Source organism: Salmo trutta, chromosome 23 (genome assembly GCF_901001165.1).
Source record: "Salmo trutta chromosome 23, fSalTru1.1, whole genome shotgun sequence".
Lineage (NCBI taxonomy): Eukaryota > Metazoa > Chordata > Actinopteri > Salmoniformes > Salmonidae > Salmo > Salmo trutta.
Genome location: NC_042979.1, coordinates 39,727,311 through 39,748,389, shown reverse-complemented (window position 1 = coordinate 39,748,389; position 21,079 = coordinate 39,727,311). Strand labels below are relative to the sequence as shown.

General features: G+C 41.2%; 2 protein-coding genes across 5 annotated transcripts in view; both read right to left on the bottom strand.

The window, feature by feature from the left end:
* LOC115160034 (zinc finger protein OZF) overlaps positions 1 to 6,982 on the bottom strand; it is a 51,321-nt gene extending 44,339 nt beyond the window's left edge. The window contains exons 1-4 of one of the 4 annotated variants that reach the window (XM_029710277.1): positions 6,282 to 6,982; positions 5,848 to 6,001; positions 5,676 to 5,716; positions 3,232 to 5,315 (exon numbers count right to left, since the gene is read on the bottom strand). In XM_029710277.1, coding sequence (XP_029566137.1) covers positions 3,511 to 5,190 — 1,680 coding nt within the window. In that variant the 5' untranslated portion in view covers positions 5,191 to 5,315; positions 5,676 to 5,716; positions 5,848 to 6,001; positions 6,282 to 6,982 and the 3' untranslated portion in view covers positions 3,232 to 3,510. Of the gene's footprint in view, positions 1 to 3,231; positions 5,717 to 5,847; positions 6,002 to 6,281 lie in introns of those variants that run through there. The other 3 variants (XM_029710276.1, XM_029710274.1, XM_029710275.1) reach the window with 3 other exon arrangements.
* A 6,783-nt stretch (positions 6,983 to 13,765) lies between these two features.
* On the bottom strand, positions 13,766 to 20,866 carry LOC115160035 (zinc finger protein 708). The gene is made up of 4 exons (XM_029710278.1): positions 20,846 to 20,866; positions 17,517 to 17,841; positions 17,201 to 17,296; positions 13,766 to 15,653 (listed from the first exon to the last, which is right to left on the bottom strand). The coding sequence occupies exons 2-4, from the start codon at positions 17,827 to 17,829 to the stop codon at positions 13,849 to 13,851; spliced, it is 2,214 nt and encodes a 737-aa protein (XP_029566138.1). The 5' UTR covers positions 17,830 to 17,841; positions 20,846 to 20,866; the 3' UTR covers positions 13,766 to 13,848.
* Positions 20,867 to 21,079: the final 213 nt, after the last annotated feature.

Below are 21,079 nucleotides of genomic sequence, written 5' to 3'. Positions count from 1 at the left end.
GCCAATCAGAACACGCTCCATGGCTAAATATGTGGTTGCTTCAAGTTGTGTATTTACGGACTTTTTTGTATTGCGTCCAATTTTAATGTTACTTAATTATTTTTTTAGCAAATTAAACGAAACGGGGGAAACCATTTTTGTTGTAATAATCTTTTTTTCTAAATACGAGATTCACCGGCACATCTTTCGAAATGCTGCGCTTCTGCTCTCAAAATCCATGCCAATAACTGTTACCGTTAAGACCTGCTTTTTGCCTTAACTTCCCATTAGCACTGCATGGAATGGTCACTTTTGCGCTTGTTTTTAAGGCCACACCTCAAATATTGCCACCCCTCCCACCTCAGCTCAAGCGAGCTGATGTTAGACAGGTATATTGTCAAACCTGGCATTAGGGCTGGAAAATGCCAGTGCGCCAGGTTTTACACGACGAACTTGCAAACTAACGTACGTTTGACTCCTGAACCACCAACAGCGCCAGCCGGAAATAGAGCCCTAAGTGTTACAAAGCTAACATTCCCCCTGATGTCTCTGGTGCCACTTACTTTTACAGCTGGTGGAACCAGCCCATGATTTGGCCAATATAGTACTTTATTAAGAAGTATGACGCATAAGACTACTGAGGTGTTCAACAAATAAGTAGTTTCATCTAACAATTCCAAGCTGGAATACATGATTCAATATATTTTTGTGCAACCTAATCCAGTGATGTTCATGAATTTTCGGTTGACAATTAGATTATAGTTGCTATATGTTACTGTCTAAATAGGAAACCAGAATTTCCAGATTTGTTCAATAGAGATTAATTACATACATCTTTATGTGCACTAATTAATATCATAGATATTAATTCATTATAAATGGATAGAAGGCCTGTGACTGAACTTCCGCTTTTGGAAAGAAACAACAGACAGTACAGGCGAGTCCATCTTAACTCCTCCTCCACATTCACTGGATTGGTTGAACAGTTCAGAAGAGAACCTCCCGAAACAGAATTTCTTGTCTGGACCAGTATGTAGGGGATCTAGTTTGAGGAGTTTATTTTACGCCTGCTACGTTAGGTTAACTGCACGGTTACATTTGTGACCTGGGGCTCCCGAGTGGTGTAGTGGTCTAAGGGACTGCATCAAAGTGCTAGAGGCGTCACTACAGACCCTGGTTCGATCCCGGGCTGTATCATAGCTGGCCATGATCGGGATTCCCATTTGGCGGTGCACAATAGGTGTTTTACTTGGCTCATTGCGCTCTAGCGACTCGTGGCAGCCTGACCTTGGTCGTCAGGTGAACGGTGCGGCTGGCTTCCGGGATAAGCGGGCGGGTGTTATGAAGCGCGGTTTGGCTGGTCATGTTTCGGAAGACGCATGACTCGGCCTTCGCCTCCCGAGCCCATTTTGGAGTTGCAGCGATGAGAAGATCGAAATTGTGGAGAAAATGGAAATACTATTTTGGATTTCGCAGTGCTTTCTGCTCATGCCCATCTGTAGTGACGGAGATTCAGCAATAGGTGGAGAAACAGCCCACTGAATAACTTGTAGGCCCTAGATGGCAATGTTACAGTGCATTTCTTTCTAAACAATACTATAGTATTTTATTAGAATTGAATCAGTATTTTCAGGTTTATCATCAAGCTTGTGCCATATATCCTCTTAATTTAAGGTGACTATGGTCTACTATAATTAATTGTGTGGTATGATGCATTCCATTTACTCTGCTGGGATTCCCTGTCAATTGGCAATTAGAGTCATAGACTACAAAGGAAACACTTCATAATGGTACAGGAAGCACCTCCACCAGTGCCAGGGTCTGATTGGCCACCTGGCAAATGCCAGATAGGCTGGGCCATTTTTTTCGTTGGCTAGTTTGGTTGAAGTTGACACATTTTGTAAAAGATGACATGGCCAGCGCCCAGGGGCCTGTTATACTAATCGATAATGAGCCTTTGGCTGATCAGTGGGCAACAGCCTACCAAGGTTTTCTGATAGGCTGAGCAGAGGCCACGCAAACTCTCATTCAACGTCAAATGCGGCATCAGCAAAGAGACCTGCTCCAACTCTGTCATCAGTTACACAGCCAAGATCATGGATTGTAAAAAAATAAAGAAAAAGGTGCCTATAAACATGGAAAGAGCAGTGTACATCATCACCTCACTCAAAACTTCCTATTTTTAGGAAGCTTTGTCTCTTTGTCCCATTTGAAGAGCTTTCTGTAGGTATAATTTTTATTTCTCAACTCAATAGCAACTATTTTTCGAACAAGATATTTATTATGGCTTTGAGATATGCGCACTGGCCATTGTGAGGACAGTTGTAGGCTGCTCATGGGTAGTAGCATACAACTGCAAAGTTATTTTAGCAAATACATTTACTGTTGGATAAATACATCGCTACTAGCAGTGGGTATTGTATTTGGAGTTAGTGATCAAGTTAATGTTTTGAGTTTCCACTACCTCAACTGTTGAACCATAGGGTAATTAATTTATGATATTCATTAATAACGAAGCAGTACAACAGTGTTGTGTAGCACGGCATCTAGGAATCCACAACTCCACGGTCTTTGTCACAGATGGGTTATTGCTGCAGACTACCACACCGGGTTCCACTCCTATCAGCCAAATAAAAGAAGTGGCTCCAATGGGCACACGATCACCAACACTGGACAACTGAGGAGTGGAAAAACATTGCCTGGCGGGATGAATCACAGTTCCTGTTCCATCATGCTGTTGGTTGTCAGGATTTGGCGTAAGCATGGCGCCATCCTGCCTGGTGTCAACGGTACAGGCTGGTGGTAATAGTGTGGGGAATGTTTTCCTAGCACACGTTAGGTCCCTTGATACCAATTGAGCAATGTTTCAATGACCTGATGAATTCAGGCTGTTCTGGAGGCAAAAAAGGGTTTGACCCAGTACTAGATGGGTGTACCTAATACACCGTGTAAAGGCATGTTTTTTTTTTTTTTTTTTTACATAAAGTGTAAAAACAAGAATTCCTTAAATTCCTGCCCAATTAGTCACCTGAATAACTCACCCAGTGGTCATATGTAGCTCAGTTGGTAGAGCATGGTGTTTGCAAAGCCAGGGTTGTGGGTTCGATTCCCACGGGGGACCAGTACGGGAAAAAATGTATGAAATGTATGCATTCACTACTGTAAGTCGCTCTGGATAAGAGCGTCTGCTAAATGACTAAAATGTAAATGTAAATATGTAGCTGACGGACAAAAGGTGAATATCTAGCTTGATACTTTCACATGAATTACATTTTTAATGATTTACACAATAGAAAAAAAATAACATATTGGAACCAATTCAGCACTGTCAGAAATTAACAATGTTGCCATGAGAATGAACATTGACCATAAACTTTCCAAGCATTATGGCGGCCTGCATCTCATTTTCTACAAGGCTTTCTTGAAACTCACCCCAGAACTTTTAACCCTACTGAATACATCCATGTTGTTCCTGATGTCTGAAAGCAGGAAGTTGCCCCACTGTGAATGACAGAGATAATATCACTGAGTCTATATCACAGCAGCATTATGGCAAGCACTGCTGTCTTCACCTCCTTTCTTATTTCTGAAAGAGCGGTCTGAAGATTTACGAGACTGATCACGTGTCGCTGCCACACCATTACAGCTATGGTTTTTGTAGTGTCTTATGTCAGAAAAGCCCTTTCCACATCTCTTGCAATAATAAGGCCTAACTCCGGTGTGGACCTGCATGTGGGCTTTGACATTGTTGGCTTGGCCGAAACCTCTCCCGCAGACGTCACATTTGAATGGCTTCTCTCCCGTGTGGACTCGCTCATGCCTTTTGAGATTGGTGCCGACTGAGAAAGTCTTGTCACAATAACTGCATTTGAAGGGCTTTTCACCTGTATGGATTCGCTCATGTCCTTCTAGAGCTTGCTTAAGAACAAATTTCTTTTCACAGTATTTACAAGCGTAGGGCTTCACTCCACTGTGAAGTCTCATGTGATAGTCAAAAGTATTTTTATAGGCGAAGGTCTTTCCGCAAATGGAACAAGAATATTGCTTTAGTCCTGTGTGAATTCGTTGATGGTTTTTCAGAGTTAGCATGGAGCTGAAGCCATTCAAACATACATCACAACTGAATGGCTTTGTTGAGGTTCCCGCTCTCCTGGCGGTTCGCTCTCTCGTTCTCTCTTTTATCTCTCGTTCTTTCTGCTTCTCTCCTTCAGCTGTGTGCCATTTTAGATGGTGTCGTCTCATTAGAAAATTGTACATAAAAGTCTTTCCACATAGGTCACACATAAATGGTTTTGTTGCCCCATGACGATGCATGTGAGCTTTTAAGAGGGTGGACTGAAGGTAGCTTGTCCCACACAATATACATTTGTATGGTCTCTCCCCTGTGTGAAGAACTTGGTGTCTCACAAGGTTTCCTTTATGGCCGAAAGCAGCTCCACATGTCTCACATGTAAATGGCTTCTGCCCTGTATGGATTACCTTGTGTCTTTCGAGGCTGGATTTAGTCATAAAGCGCTTACCACACTCTGAGCATGAATGCGGACGTACACCTGTATGTGTTCGCATATGATAACTCAGGCCACCACTCTGTGTGTAACTCTTTCCACATACAGCACAGCTGTATGGTTTTTCACCGGTGTGGATTCTCTCGTGCTCGATAAGCAGTTTCCTTAATGTGAAACCCTTTCCACAAGTCAGGCACTTGAACGGTCTCTCCACTGCATGAACAAGCTGATGTCGTTTCAGATCTTTTTTGGTAGAGAATGTATTTCCACAGATTTTGCAACTGAACGTTTTTTCTCTGTGACGCAACATGTGATGTTCGAGCTGCTTGGACATTCTGAATGTTTTGCCACATTGACCACAAGCGAATGGCCTCTCTCCTGTGTGAATTAGCATGTGACGTACCAGCAAGCGGTTCCGGCTGAAGGTCTTGTCACAATCATCACACTTGAAGGGTCTTGTGTGAGTTAGCGTGTGAGATTCCAGTGACCCTTCCATGCTGAAGGTCTTTTCACAAACATCACACTTGAAGGGTCTTGTGTGAGTTAGCTTGTGTTGTACCAGCCGTTTGTTCCGGCTAAAAGTCTTCTCACAAATATCACACTTGAAGCGTTTGGTTTCTTTGGATCGTGTCCCTTTAGTAGTATTGCTGTTTTTCTGTCTTTCATGGCTGTCTCTCCCATTGTCCCCTGGCAGAGCAGCTCTCATATGCTCAACGTTGGATTCAGTGTCTCTTGGGGAGGGGTCTGTATTCAGTCCATCTGTGTCTCCCAGAGAGGAGTCATTCTCCAATGAAGACGTCTCTGTGGTTTTACAGCAAATCTTTGCAGGACCTAAAGATAAGGAATATGAGTATATACACACACACACACACACAACACTATAAATGAAATCAGGCTTTACACATTACCAAGCTAATTTCAAAATTAAAATAAGTTGTCTTGTATTCATTGGTTTCAGTTTCAAATCATGAAAAACATGTTCAATTTATGAATTCAATGATTCAATTTATGCATTACACATTAAAAATATTGAATTGAAATGGTTTCTGTTGTTGGCACTGAAATCGCTCAATACAGAAAGCCCCATTGGGCCAGAGCCTATAGATCTCCTGTTTCTGTTGCATGAGGCATCTTGATGTAGAAATAGACAAGCTGGACACTCGTCTAATTTAGTTGGTCAAATAAGTCTACCAATATATGGTGGTCCATGCGATCCAGTTCCTTGGGACGTCCTAAACCCAATGAAATTGGAAATTAAAATGGTTAGGGAGTGGACATGCCATGGATTCCGGATTGAACTGACCCAACCCTTATGGCAATATCAATATTTTTTACATGAGCGTTAAAATAAGCATATTTTTACCTGGCTGTGTATTGTTTTCAAACAACTGGGTCATCTGCGCGACCTTGGTCTTCAGTTTCACGTTCTCATTTTGTAAACGCGAGGAAGCCACTAGGAATAGTTGGCAGATTTTACGAATAGCCTCCTCCATCATCAGATTCATAATTGTGCAAAGCTGTGTGGAGAAATTGAAACACATGTTACCTAAGTAACTAGATAAGCTATACGCTGCTACAGCAAAGATGCGAAACCAATAAGTCTGCAAACTAGTTAACGTTAGCTAACAAGCTTAGCCGAAGGCTAAGATAGCTAGCTAGTAACGTTAGCCTGCTAGAGAAGCTAGCTATTTTAGCCATAGTTATACCATATATCATGTGGTTAAAAACCAACGTTGGATAAACTAGATAGCTAACGCTACGCGTAGTCACCAGTATATTTACGTAACTTTAGCTCACCTCTCTCTCCGGATTGCTAACATTGGCGTAAGAGTTTGGCCAAAGTTTGTTAATTTCTGTAATTGCCGCCTCGACAACAACGGCCATAATCGATGTTGTTTCTGACTGGTACATGTTGTAAGATGTAGCCATTTTGCCCTCAGACTAATTTGCATAGAATAATAACCACGCTAACTAGCTAGCTATCAACTGCCAGCAACGGGAAGCTAGTCGTCAGAAATACTGAGACGGCCGTGTCTCCGTTTAACAATGACAGGAGTTGTCCCAAACACGGGAAGGCAGGGATTTGGCTAGAAGGGATACTGTTTTTGTCAAAATTGACTTTTCGTAGCAAGTTAGAAAGTACGCAGAAGATTTGGATAATTAACGTAGCAGGTCAGGACATTGTTAGATTAAGGTTAGGCAAAGTGTTTGCTAAAATGCCCCCCAATCTTTTCTCCAAACTGTATACCAAAGTTTTTTTTATAACTATTCCCAAGAAAGACCACAGCCTGTCGTTTCCAATGAGAGCAAATTCATCATAGTGGGCAGAACAAGCCTATCAGCGCGTTCTAGCATGTATTTGCATGGAAAATAACTAAATTCGCCCTTCCACTCTGTCCGTAACAGATTTTAGTTTTGGGAACAGAAAATTACTGAGACCAAGTGTTACATCGCTGAGAAAATGAGCAGAATGTAGGCCAAAATCCATCTTCGACCACTGTGCTTCCTCTCACCACTCTATTTGGTGGTGAGTGGATACGCCAAACGGATACTTCACATTTATACATCTGGTAAAATATCTGTCTCATATCTGCGTATACCTTCTAGACATGACCGGAAAGCAGGCAGTCTTTGGTTGTCGCTAGTTACCACAGCCACAAAGTCAAAATAGGTTATATCGTACAAATTCACGACCCCCCCCCCCCCCCCCAAAATATAGCTTTTTGGTCTTAGTTTGCAGTGTGGTTACGGTTAGCCTTAAAATCGGATTTTAAGAAGATATTTTAGAAATAAACCGGTGTATGACTTTGTGTTTGTGGTAACTAGTGACCTCAGTCTTTTCCTTCTATGGTATTATGGCAGGCTGCAAACATACGTTAGAAGTGCATGCTGCCACCTACTGTGTGGGCTGTTCTGGAGTGTGAATTCACTACACTTTGTGACAGAAAAAGGACTAAGAGTTTCTAAACCCAGCGGTGACACTTGCGAAACAGACAAAGCCGACCAGGCGGGGGGTTGAGAAGTCAATGAGAGAAGTACAAAATTCTTCCATAAGTAGTTGAACATGTAACAACTAAGACAATGATATTTGTGACTAACTTTCTCACTCATTCATTCACAAGTCATCAGCTCTATCTGTGCTGATGGTAGCAATCACATTCACGTAGCAGTGTTTAGAAATATATTATATTCTTATTTACAATAAAAGTGACTCCAAAATAACACAATACATTATTTACCATTCACTTCTATTGGGCACAAAATAAACTGAAACAACCAAAACCAATAGTAAAACACATCCAACAAATTTGTAGAATCTCAAGTTCGATGTAGTCATTGTGTGCTATGAATATGGGAACAAATACTTAACTTTGTACTACTTTTTTATTAGCATGGCCTTATTTCAAGGACAGCATATTGGATGACTGTCATTCATATTCCATTCAAACCAGATCAGTGTAACATCGATAGGTTTAGGCTACTATATGATACTCCCAAATTTTCCCATCATGAGGTTTCTACAACCTAGCCTGTCTCCTCCCCTTCATCTACACTGATTGAAGTGGTGACATCAGTAAGGGATCATAGCAACAAACAAAAAAAGAAAAAAAAAAGCTCCATAGACTTGAATGGTATTCTTCATTCACTCCACCACCAGAGGGAAGAAATCCCCATTTACCTACAGGCTGCTATAGCCTATATATTTATTTAGTTGTCCCCCATGATATGTGGCATCTATGGACAAAGGTCTTAAACCAATATTGTCTAGACTGGTACTTAAAACATGACCAATAAACATGCACGTGTGCGTGGTCTGGAACAGAAATGCATATAAATCAATCAAGGATATTGTTATTGTAACAATTTGGTACACATGTTGCGAACACAGTCGAGACTCAACATATGTTAGAACATTCATATCAACCACATGGTAGCGCTCTAACAGGCACATGTTTATATCTGTTGATCTGTTTGAAATTTGGCACACATGCTCAGGGATATGAGTCTAGCTATCTCACGCACTATCAGACACCACTGGCCCAATTTTGACAAAACTTGGATGAATGATGCGTTTTGCCATAGAGATCTGGCATTTACAAAATTACACTGATTGGCCCGGGGGGGGGGTGACGTTTACTGTTGCCTTGTTTGTCATTGTATCGTTTTCATGGAATTCATCCGAATACATTTTCAATAATTATTTTTATCAGCTCCGTGAAAAGAGTGAGGGAGCGCTGCTCCCCCATGCTGTAGCAGCAATACATCCCTGTTCCTTTGTCTCATGCCCTCCTGCACACGTCTCACATCTAAGGAATCCACTTCCTACACACTGCTGCAACATGACCATAAGCTTGGCACCTAAAACCTTGTAATGGGTTCAGGACAAAAGCTCTTTCAGGATAACTGACATTGATGGGTAAAGATGCCATCAAAAGTCAGCGTCTTCTCTGTTTCACCATGCTCTCCACCGGTTCTGCGTCTCACCAAACAGCGGGCATAAGTTGATCCTCCTCAACACTTAATGTCACTCCAGTTATCACTCCTTTCAACGGGGGCATGCTTCGGAGAGCAAAGCAAGTCACCAGTCTGATCCCAAGCAAAAATAAACATCAGTCCACAAAGAGATACAGTCCCCAACCTCTTTTCCAGTTTTAGAATAAGGCTGTAACGGAACAAAATGTGGAAAAAGATATGGGGTCTGAATAATTTTCAAAGGCACTGTACACACAGTATATTTGGGAAAGTATTCAGACCCATTTACTTTTTCCTCAATCTACACACAATACTCCATAATGACAAAACTAAAACAGGTTTAGAAATTGTTGCAAATTTATTGCAAACAAACAGGAATACCTTGTTTACATAAATATTCAGACCCTTTGCTATGAGATTTGAATTTGAGCTCAGGTGCATCCTGTTTCCATTGATCATCCTTGAGATGTTTCAATAACTTGATTGAAGTCCACCTGTGGTAAATTCAATTGATTGGACATGATTTGGAAAGGCACGCACGCACACACATCTATACAAGGTCACTGACAGAGCTCCAGAGTTCCTCTGTAGAGATGGGAGAACCTTCCAGAAGGATAACCATCTCTGCAGCACTCCACCAATCAGGATTTTATGGTAGAGTGGCCAGACGGTAGCCACTCCTCAGTAAAAAGCACGACAGCCCGCTTGGAGTTCGCCAAAAGGAACCTAAAGGACTCTCAGACCATGAGAAACAAGATTCTCTGGTCCTATGAAACCAAGATTGAACTCTGGCCTGAATGCCAAGCGGCACATCTGGAGGACACCTGGCACCATCCCTATGGTGAAGCATGGTGGTGGCAGCATTATGCTGTGGGGATGTTTGTAGCGTCAAACACAAGACTCAAAGGTATAATCGCTGCAAAAGGTGCTTCAACAAAGTACTGAGTAAAGGGTCTGAATACTTATGTAAATGTGATCAATTCTGTATTTGTCTTAGTAAAAAGTGATTTAAAAAAAATAAAAACCGGTTTCTGCTTTGTCATTATGAGGTATTGTGTGTAGATTGATAAGGGGGGGAAACTACTTAATACATTTTAGAATAAGGTTGTAACGTAACAGAATGTGGACAAGGTCAAGGGGTTTGAATACTTTCTGAACGTACTGTAGATGCAAAGGTAAAGACAAATTTGAGTAATCAAGGCGACAGACATACACATTCAATAACACCTTGCACAATCTTGTCTGCATCTTACTGATCTTGGGTGTAATCATTAGTCCAACAGTTGTAAACGAGAGTTTCTATTGGACAAATTAAGGTATGTTTATCCCCGTTTCGTTCGCTTCCCTTTAACAGAATCGGCAGAATGAATACACTTTTTAAAAAAACCCTTTTCTTCCCCAATTTTGTGGTATCCAAATTGGCAGTTACAGTCTTGTCCGTCCGGGAGTTGCAGCGATGAGACTCGGGAGAGGCAAAGGTCAAGAGCCACGCGTCCTCTGAAACACAACCCAACCAAGCCGCGCTGCATCTTTGACACAATGCCCACTTAAACCGGAAGCCAGCCACACCAATGTGTCGGAGGAAACACCGTACACCTGGCGGCAGTGTCAGCGTGCACTGCGCTCGGCCCGCCACTGGTGCGCGATAGGACAAAGACATCCCTGCCGACCAAACCCTCCCCTAACCCGGATGACACTGGGCCAATTGTGCGCCGCCCCATGGGTTTTCCGGTCGTGGCCGGCTGCGACAGAGCCTGGACTCGAACCCCGAATCTCTAGTGGCACAGCTAGCACTGTGATGCAGAGCCTTAGACCCCTGAATGAATCACACGCATACACAGATCACTTTCATAGCAGCCATATAAAAACAGCATGACCCCTTTAATCACTTGATAATTCCTTCCCGCCTCTATGCACCCTTTCCCTTCATTTGTGGACATGAGACATAACAGGATCATTATGCATGGGAAAGAGTCTGAGATAAATGGTAAGTCTTACATACAGTACTGGTGGAGTTGCTTCCTGTACCATTATGAGGGGTTTTCTTTGTTATCCAGGACACTGATGACCAATAACAGGGAATCCCAGCAGAATGAACTCATCACACCACTCAATAAATTAGTGACCTTAAAATCAGTAGGATATGACAAAAACGTGTTGATAAAAATGAAATACTGTTGTAACAATTGTATTGACCCTCATAAAATAGCCTGCTATAGTATGTACGGAAAGAAATGAACCGTTGCCATCTAAGGCCTACAAGTTATTCAGTCCACAATTACAAAACAAAGGAGGAAAAAGGTCTAGGTTGAGGTCAAGATCTATTGCTCACTATTATTCACTTTCACTTAAGATTCTTCATAGAAAAAGACCAGTAAGCCCTTTTGCAACAGTTTTTGTTTATGGGACTTTGAACAATTCATGATTATTTATTCCACACTGCCCTAAGCCAGTAAAGTGCTGCTTCTACAGAACAAATCTATTACGCACCCTAACAAATTATGAAAGTATTAATTGTAAATGTAATAATTATAAAAGTAGGACTGATGCAAGGCTTTTGTCGAGCAGAAAGGTAAGAAACATTTAAAAAACTTGGGAATACTGGGAAAAGTTGTCAATTACTTGCCTGCCCAATTTAAAATGAAAAAGAACCAACATCCAGGGAGACAACCAAAGTTTAGAAACCAGGAAAAAAAGGTCTTCAGGTGCATTTTAATGCCAACATATATACAGTGAGTATATCAACCATTAGTAATACCTTACTAATATTGCGTTGCGCACCCCCCCTACCACCATACCCGTTTAAAAGGCACTTAACATTTTTGACATGCCCATTCACCCAGTCTATGTCATGGAAAGAGCAGGTGTTCTTAATGTTTTATACACTTAGTATACGTATACACTGTATAAAAAAAATTAAAAAAAGAAATCCTTAAAAAATGTTGTCCAATCAGGACAATCACCTGAATCACTAATCTAACGGTCCTATGTAGCTGACGTACAATAATGTAAATGAGAAGTTCTGATATTTACACATGAATTAGGTGTTTAATGACTTACACAATAGAAAGAAAACATCGTAAATGATTCAGCAGTCAGAAATAAACGTGTCCATGATAATGTGGGCTAATGAACATTGACCCTTAGACTTACAGCAATATCTCCAAGCATGACAGCAGGCACTCATCTAATTTCCTAAAGCACACATTCATTTCCTATGAGGCTTTCCAGAAACCCATCCCAGAACTTTTAACCCTACAGATACATCCCCGTTGTTCCTGATGTCTGAAAGCAGGAAGTTGCCCCACTGTGAATGATAGAGATTATATCACTGAGTCCAGGGGCGAAAATCTGATATCAACTTTGGAGGGTACAATTAAATGAAATTTTCTCAAGAGCAATTCCTGAGGGGGACACCAAAATTAGTGCTGTAACACATAGCCTACATTGTAATAGGGTAAATGTATATTGAGGAACCAAAGAAATAAGGTGTTCGCCGTACTCCTAACTACCGGTACCCAAAACTACATAACTAATCACAACAGCAATACCATTGCCTTTAACAAATCTTAGTTCAGTCACCAGTTTAAGTTGAGAGTGGGGGTGTACATGGCATTTTCCAATTATGTTCCTATTATACAAGTAAAAAAAAATGGAGAACCTTTCATAATGTTGCCAAACAAAGACTCAACAAACTTACCTGAGACTCACCGTCTCTGCCAGTCTGTCCCTGCATATCTGTCCCCAGCTCTGCTGTCTGTGTGCCATCTGTTGCCTGCTCTGCCTAATGACATCATTGTGAAACATTTCCATTAGAACTTCATTTCTTTCTCATGAACATTTTATCAACTAGTCTTTGAGATATTAGGCTACTAGGGTTCTTACTTTGTGTTTTGGTGTAATGAAAAATACTCTGATGTCCGTCTTTTATTTTTCTGCCATTTTTCTACCTGGCTGGCTGGCTACACACACAGTGTGTAGGTTATTTACAGTAGGAGATGGGCTTCTATCATCTTATCTTTTATCATTCTATTTGGGCTTCGATCTAAAAGGTAGCTAGCAAATGTGAAACGGATTAAAATGACAAGAGTTGACAGCTGTATGAGTTCACCATTTACACAACATATGCTGTAACCTTTTGTAATTTTAATAGTTTGTTTCATATTGGCTGGCTTCCAACAATAGCTGAATTTGCAAAGCTAGCGAGCACCAATTCAGTTTCAGTGGTGTTTGCTATAATCTTTGCTACCCGGGTTAAATAAAGGTGAAATAAAATAAATAAAAGTTCCCTTACGACAATTTAGCTTTTGCAACGAGACCATTAAATATATTTAAGACAATGGTAGAAGAGAGTGTAGTTCTGTTCAGTTTGGACTCCAGTTTATCGCTAACCTTATCACAGGGACTTTGAAGCACTAACTTACATAATCTGCATGCTGATCTTGGAATAAATTGACGATAGCAAAGATTCCATCTTTGACGAGGCCACATAAATGGAATAGGTACTAGCTAGCTTAATAGTTAATATTTGCGCGCTAGCTCTGCATATTCAGCTAGTGTGTGCGCGCGATTGACTGGATTAACCTCACGTCAGTTACGTTCATTGAGTGCCTTTCAGACAGTGGATACGACCCCTCTGTTACCTTGCCAACTAAGGAACTGGCAGTGGATCAAACCATTGAGGCAAAGGGTGGGGTGGGGTCGCAATCTTTTGAAACTTAACGCGCTATTAAGTGTCTATAATCAGCACAATTGCATTCATTGCGTATTATTAATATTATTTAAATTACATAGTTATGTTTCAGTGATACATTGGGGGAGACAAATCATATTTTTCCCAGGAGGGGGGGGGGGGTCGTGTGTCCCCCGGGATTTCCGCCTCTGACTGAGTCTACATCACAGCAGCATTATGGCAAGCACTGCTGTCTTCACCTCCTTTCTTATTTCTGAAAGAGCGGTCTGAAGAGTTACGAGACCGATCACGTGTTGCTGCCACACCATTACAGCTATGGTTTTTGTAGTGTCTTATGTCAGAAAAGCCCTTTCCACATCTCTTGCAATAATAAGGCCTAACTCCGGTGTGGACCTGCATGTGGGCTTTGACATTGTTAGCTTGGCTGAAACCTCTACCGCAGACATCACATTTGAATGGCTTCTCTCCCGTGTGGACTCGCTCATGCCTTTTGAGATTGGTGTTGACTGCAAATGTCTTGTCACAATAACTGCATTTGAAGGGCTTTTCACCTGTATGGGTTCGCTCATGTCCTTCTAGAGCTTGCCTAAGAACAAATTTCTTTTCACAGTATTTACAAGCGTAGGGCTTTACTCCACTGTGAAGTCTCATGTGATAGTCAAAAGTATGTTTATAGGCAAAGGTCTTTTCGCAAATGGAACAAGAGTATTGCTTTTGTCCCGTGTGAACTTGTTGGTGGTTTTTCAGAGTTAGCATGGAGCTGAAGCTGTTCAAACACACGTCGCAACTGAATGGCTTTGTTGAGGTTCCCACTCTCCTGGCGGTTCGCTCTCTCGTTCTCTCTTTTCTCTTTCGTTCCCTCTGCTTCTCTCCTTCAGCTGTGTGCCATTTTAGATGGTGTCGTCTCATTTGAAAATTGTACATAAAAGTCTTTCCACATAGGTCACACATAAATGGTTTGGTTGCCCCGTGACGGTGCATGTGAGCTTTTAGGTCAGTGGACTGAAGGTAGCTTTTCCCACACACTTCACATTTGTACGGTCTCTCCCCTGTGTGAAGCACTTGGTGTCTCACAAGGTTTCCTTTATGGCCAAAAGCAGCTCCACATGTCTCACATGTAAATGCCTTCTCCCCTGTATGAACAACCATGTGATTTTTGAGGCTGCTGCTTGTCATAAAACCCTTACCACACTCAGAACATGGGTGCGGCCGTTCACCTGTATGTCGTCGCATATGAATACTAAGACCACCATGCTGTCTGTAACTCTTTCCACATACAGCACAGCTGTACGGTTTTTCACCGGTGTGGATTCTCTCGTGCTCGATAAGCAGAGTCCTTGATGTGAAACCTTTGTCACAAGTCAGGCACTTGAATGGTCTCTCCACTGCATGAACAAGCTGATGTCGTTTCAGATCTTTCTTGGTAGACAAAACATTTCCACAAATTTTGCAACTGAACGTTTTTTCTCTGTGACGCAACATGTGATGTTCGAGCTGCTTGGACATCCTGAATGTTTTGCCACATTGACCACAAGCGAATGGCCTCTCTCCTGTGTGAATTAGCATGTGTCGTACAAGCAAGCGGTTCAGACAGAAGTTCTTCTCACAAACGTCACACTTGAAGGGTCTTGGTTTACTTAGCTTGTGAGCTTCCAGTGACCCCTTCCTGCTGAAGGTCTTTTCACAAACATCACACTTGAAGGGTCTTGTGTGAGTTAGCTTGTGTTGTACCAGTAGGTTGTTCCGGCTGAAGGTCTTCTCACAAATATCACACTTGAAGCATTTGGTTTCTTTGGATCGTGTCCTTTTAGTAGTATTGATGTTTTTCTGTCTTTCATGGCTGTCTCTCCCATTGTCCCCTGGCAGAGCAGCTCTCATATGCTCAACGTTGGATTCAGTGTCTCTTGGGGAGGGGTCTGTATTCAGTCCATCTGTGTCTCCCAGAGAGGAGTCATTCTCCAATGAAGATGTCTCTGTGGGTTTACTGCAAACCATTGCAGGACCTAAAGATGAAAGAAATGAGTATATACACACACATTACAAAACTATACATTAAACAAGTTTTACAAATGAGGATTATACTAAACTAATTTCATTAACTGAAAGTAAGTAGCCTTGTCTGATCCATAACGGCCCATAGGTCCGGAGCCTATAGAGTAGGGCTGGGCGATATGGCCTAAAAATCATCTCTCTATTTTTTCTAACTCATTTTCTACACACTTTATATGTTCTCTAAATGAAATGTGTTGTACAATTAAAAGTAAAATACACTGCATTTCAAACAGTCAGCAATAATCTAATGAATTCAGGACTTCTGAAATTATACCTAGGCTATTAAAAAGCCGTCCACATGACCCACTAATATTTTAATTATTTTATCAAAATAGTTGAACCTGATTTTTTGCAATAATCACTGATCTGGCTTTTACGTCTGTCTATGAAAATGCCCTTTTGGTTAAACATTTAACCAGAACCATGCATAATCCAAATTCACTAATGACCAACTTCTTGTAGTAGGCGTTATAAGAAATTAACACCGGTCTCAAACAATCTCAAGCCCAGGTGCTAGCAAATAGCCAGCTAATCTTTATATTTAAAGTCTAGCCAACTTGGATCTATTTGCTAGCTTGCTAGTTAACAAGGCAGAACAGTTGAATTGTTATGAACACACCCTTCTGTCCATCTCCAATTGTTTGAACAGCATTCTAGCCTGTCCTCTTTGTTCATATATTGAAATCAAGTGGCCTACCTTATTTCTCAGAATGACAACGAGTTGCTTATTCCTTATAATATAGTTTATGCTCATTGCACATTTATAAAACAGACTAGACATCTAGTATTACTGTCTGTGGCTAAAATGCTGCTATCGGTATGTAGTACCGCAAGCAACAGAAACTGAGCATTAGTTTTCCAGTATCAATGTTCGTTGATACTCACGTTTTAATAGGTTATTCGCACAATTTGAGTTGAGACATACAAATGGTATCGTTAGACGTTAACTTCTCTATTACAGTAAAATTGTGTTTCAGTGTCAATATGACTAGTCCTGTTGTACCAAACCTCAAATGCAAATAGAGTTGAAACTGCTTGTTGTCAGAGAGGAAGTGATCTTTACTCTTTGTTGTTGTGAGTGTCAAGGGGAGGGGCTTGGTGGCAGGGGGAGAATGCACACAGTACAGGGATGAGCGAAGGAGATGAGACCAATAAGACAAATGCTCATAAAAATGGGAAATAAACTCAGCCTAGATTCTTGCGATACAGGCATTTGGAACGCTGCACTAACACACGTATCAATTAATTTGATATATTGCCTTGCTCTACTATAGAGCAAACTTATGTCGTATGAGGTATCTTGATGTACAAATACACTAGCTGGACAGGACGCTAGTCAAATTTCATTAGTCAAAAAAATCTACCAATACATTAATTTATATAAAAAAAGTTTACATGAGCATTAAAATAAACATTCCGTTTTGTAGCATTTGCTTCCTAGTGAATAAGACCCTGGTCTGGTAACCATTATTCAAAATAAAATTCTCTTAAGGATTACCTGCAAAGACTGACATCGCGTTAGTGACCGGATTTGCTTGACTGACATTCCCTGGCAATGTTGAAGCTGCTGTCATTCCAGACAACATTGGGAGACCTAAAAACATATCATAATTACATTAAAACACGTTCAAAACGCTGTTGCTTTTAACTTTCTTTCCACAAAATGATGTGTGATGTAAGTCATGTAGGCCTAAATTGATACAAAAAAAACAAAAAAAAACAGGCCAAGAACCCTATTAGCTAACGTGCTAGTTATAGCTAAAGCCTAGGCAGTAATGACTAGGTAGCTAGCTAGCTAGGTCTAAAACACTCACCAACTGGTGGTATTGCAAAAATCATTCCATTGAGCAGAATATGTGTGGGTCCTTTCGGTTCTGCTTGTGCCTGCATTTTAGCCAGTGATGCTCTATAATTTTCAGCCTTCTCAGTCAATGCCTTCATATCTTCATCCATCTGCTCCACCTTGGTCTTCAGAACTTCATCCATCTGCTCCACCTTAGCTTTCATATCTTCATCCATCTGCTCCACCTTGGTCTTCAGTTTATCGTTCTCATTATGTAAACTCGAGGAGGCCACTAGGAATAGTTGGCAGATTTTCCTAATAGCCTCCCCTGTCACAAGATTCATAATTGTGCAAAGCTGTGTAGAGAAATAATAAAAAAAGGTTACCCAAGTAGCTACAGTGAGGGAAAAAAGTATTTGATCCCCTGCTGATTTTGTACATTTGCCCACTGACAAATAAATGATCAGTCTATAATTTTAATGGTAGGTTTATTTGAAGAGTGAGAGACAGAACAACAAAAAAAATCCAGAAAAAACATGTCAAAAATGTTATAAATTGATTTGCATTTTAAATGAGGGAAATAAGTATTTGACCCCCTCTCAATCAGAAAGATTTCTGGCTCCCAGGTGTCTTTTATACAGGTAACGAGCTGAGATTAGGAGCACACTCTTAAAGGGGGTGCTCCTAATCGCAGTTTGTTACCTGTATAAAAAGACACCTAGTTTGATACATGCAACCAAATGGAGGAAATTATAAAATGGCCTAGCAAATGGCGGAAATAAGCAGAAGGTTGCCTAAATTAGGGGTGAAAGTAGCTATACAGTCCTGATCGAACTGTGCAGGTAGCCTACTTTTTGAAGTGATTTGTTTGAAAACATCATCACACAACACCCATGATATGCAAAACGGGATACGATGTTAATGTAACAGTGTAGGTTCCGTCCCTCTCTTCGCCCCAACCCGGGCTCGAACCAGGGACCCTTGCACACATCAACAACTGAAACCCACCGAAGCATCGTTACCCATCGCGCCACAAAAGCCGCGGCCCTTGCAAGGCAAGGGGAAACCCTACTTCAAGTCTCAGAGCGAGTGACGTCCCTGATTAAAACGCTATTAGCGCGCACCACCGCTAACTAACTAGCCATTTCACATCGGTTACATTAACATGCCACAGTATCAGCATATACCAGGCATCTTGTCCGGGTTTCTCATAACCGGGATATGCTGTTTACGTGTCAACTTAAAAACAGAACACTTGAGTATCCCGAATAATAACAGGACATTGGTGTGCATGTAAACGTGGTCAATGAGAAGTGAAAAATTATTCCTTAGTTGTTCCTTTTCTCGAAATCTAAAGGCACAACGCCGATGACACTGCTTCTCAAAAGGTCCAATACTTTGATAACTAGACTGCTAATACCTTAAGAGTTGAGTAAAATGTTCCTTTAAGTAGCTGAACATGTTATTAAACAGACCTCCTGAAAGTTACAAACTGACACGTTTTCATTTTCGCCGTTTATATTGCAGTGTCTGATTTGACGGCCTGCACATGCGCAGTTAGACCTGGTGCATAATGGTGCATTCAAGACAATTGGTGACGCATTCAAAACTGGGAACTAGTAGAAATCACATAGTCAGTAATCTTCAGTTCGGATCTCGAGAAAGAAGCCAGAGTTCCGGAGTTGGATGACCATTCAAAACGATATTCCCAGTCGAAGCTTGTCCATTTCCGGTTTCCCAATTGTCTTGAACACACTGAAGTCAGAAATGACTGAGTTACCAGTTCCGAGTTCCCAGTTGTTTTGAACGCGGCATAGCTAGCCAACGTCAGTCACATTGACATCGCTTACAAGCGTGATTGGGGATTTCTATAGAAGCAGTTTCTGTCCATATTTATACTGTACTATCTTTGCTATTGCACTCTATAGCTAACTTGCAAGCTAACGTAGTCATAGTTACGCCAAATACTATCATAGTGGATAAACTACTAAATTAGCAAAGATTATGGATATACTGACAAGATACTTGCCTCCACCCTAACAATTGAGTGAGATGCTATGCTACTAGGCCTCATGCTATAAATATGTACAGCCATTTCGAGACAACTCCGATGGTGTTTTTTTTCTCTCGCTGAGTTGCTGGTCTGTCACGTGTCCTACTTATGCCAGTACACTCGTAACCTACGACCATTACAAAAACTTATAATCAAATAAACTTTTTTATGCCCAAATTCAACACTTATTGACCTCCATACAAAAACTCCTTTCTTGGTTGGCGAAAAAACGCTACATGCCGTAGGGAGTGTGACTTCCCGCCGAATTAGGCCTCTATTTACCTCATCCTCTCTGTTACTAGACAACCTAACGTGTAACCAAATATTTATTTTAATAATTGTTGTGTGGTGTAACTTTAGCTAGTTAGCTAAAGTTAAACGTTACGTAGCAAGCTCAACTCCGTCCGTCACGTAGCCAGAGATCCATAGTCTTTGCTGTAGTGCAATTTGCACTGTCGGCTACAGCTACTCACCTCTCTCTCCGGATTGCTAACGTTAGGGTAAGAGTTTGGCACGGTGGGCAGAAATCGGCTAATTTCTGTCATTGCCGTGTCAACGACAACTGCCATAATCGATGTCGTTTCTGACTGAAACCTATTATAACAAGTTGTAGCCATTTTGCGCTCAGACTGACTATTTTGAATTTGTGGCGTACAATCTAGTGGAAACCCAGCACCTGCCAGCAATGAAGCTAGTTCAAACTTGGTCACGTGATCATACGCCTCTTTCAAAATAAAAGTCGGTCGACTTCGAAATGCAAACAAATGTTTTGTCAATTAACAAAGATCTAAGTTTCTGTATTATTTTCAAGTATATTGGTGACGCTTTTAATTATAATCCTCTGTGAAAAACAACATGGTTGATGGTTTTAAAAGTTAACCAATGTCAAATAGGATTAACATGTTTGAAGAGAGCATTTTCATATCCACACGTCTGCTTCTGTACCGTTTCAAACATAGAAGTTGTCAAAGTGAAAGGGGCGTTTCAGAATCCTCAAACCCTCCACAAATAGTGCCACGTTCAAGACAACTCGAAAATGTCAGCCTTGGAAACTCCTTGTAGAAAGAAGAGGTGAAAAATATCAAACAGTGCCCTTGAGCAAGGCACTTGACCCTAATTTCTCCTGTAAGTTGCTCTGGATAAGAGCATCTGTTAAATAACTCAAATGTGTCATACCATTAAAGTTTGCATCATTGGGGCATTTATGGGGTACAGCTACTGTTGCCTGAACCTAGATTTTTTAAATTTTATTGAATTAACTAGGCCCGTAAATTTAGAACAAATTCTTATTTACAATGACGGCATACCTCGACAAACCCGGACGACGTTGGGCCAATTGTGCAACGCCCTATGGGACTCAATCGCAGCCGGATGTGATACAGCCTGGATTTAAACCAGGGACTGTAGTGCCGCCTCTTGCATTGAGATAGACTGCTGCGCCATTCGGAAGCCCGAATGCAGGATGATGAATGCAGGATGATGGCCAAGCTAAAACAAAAGATTCTGAATCAATGGACTTGAAATCCATGCCAATGGAGGAC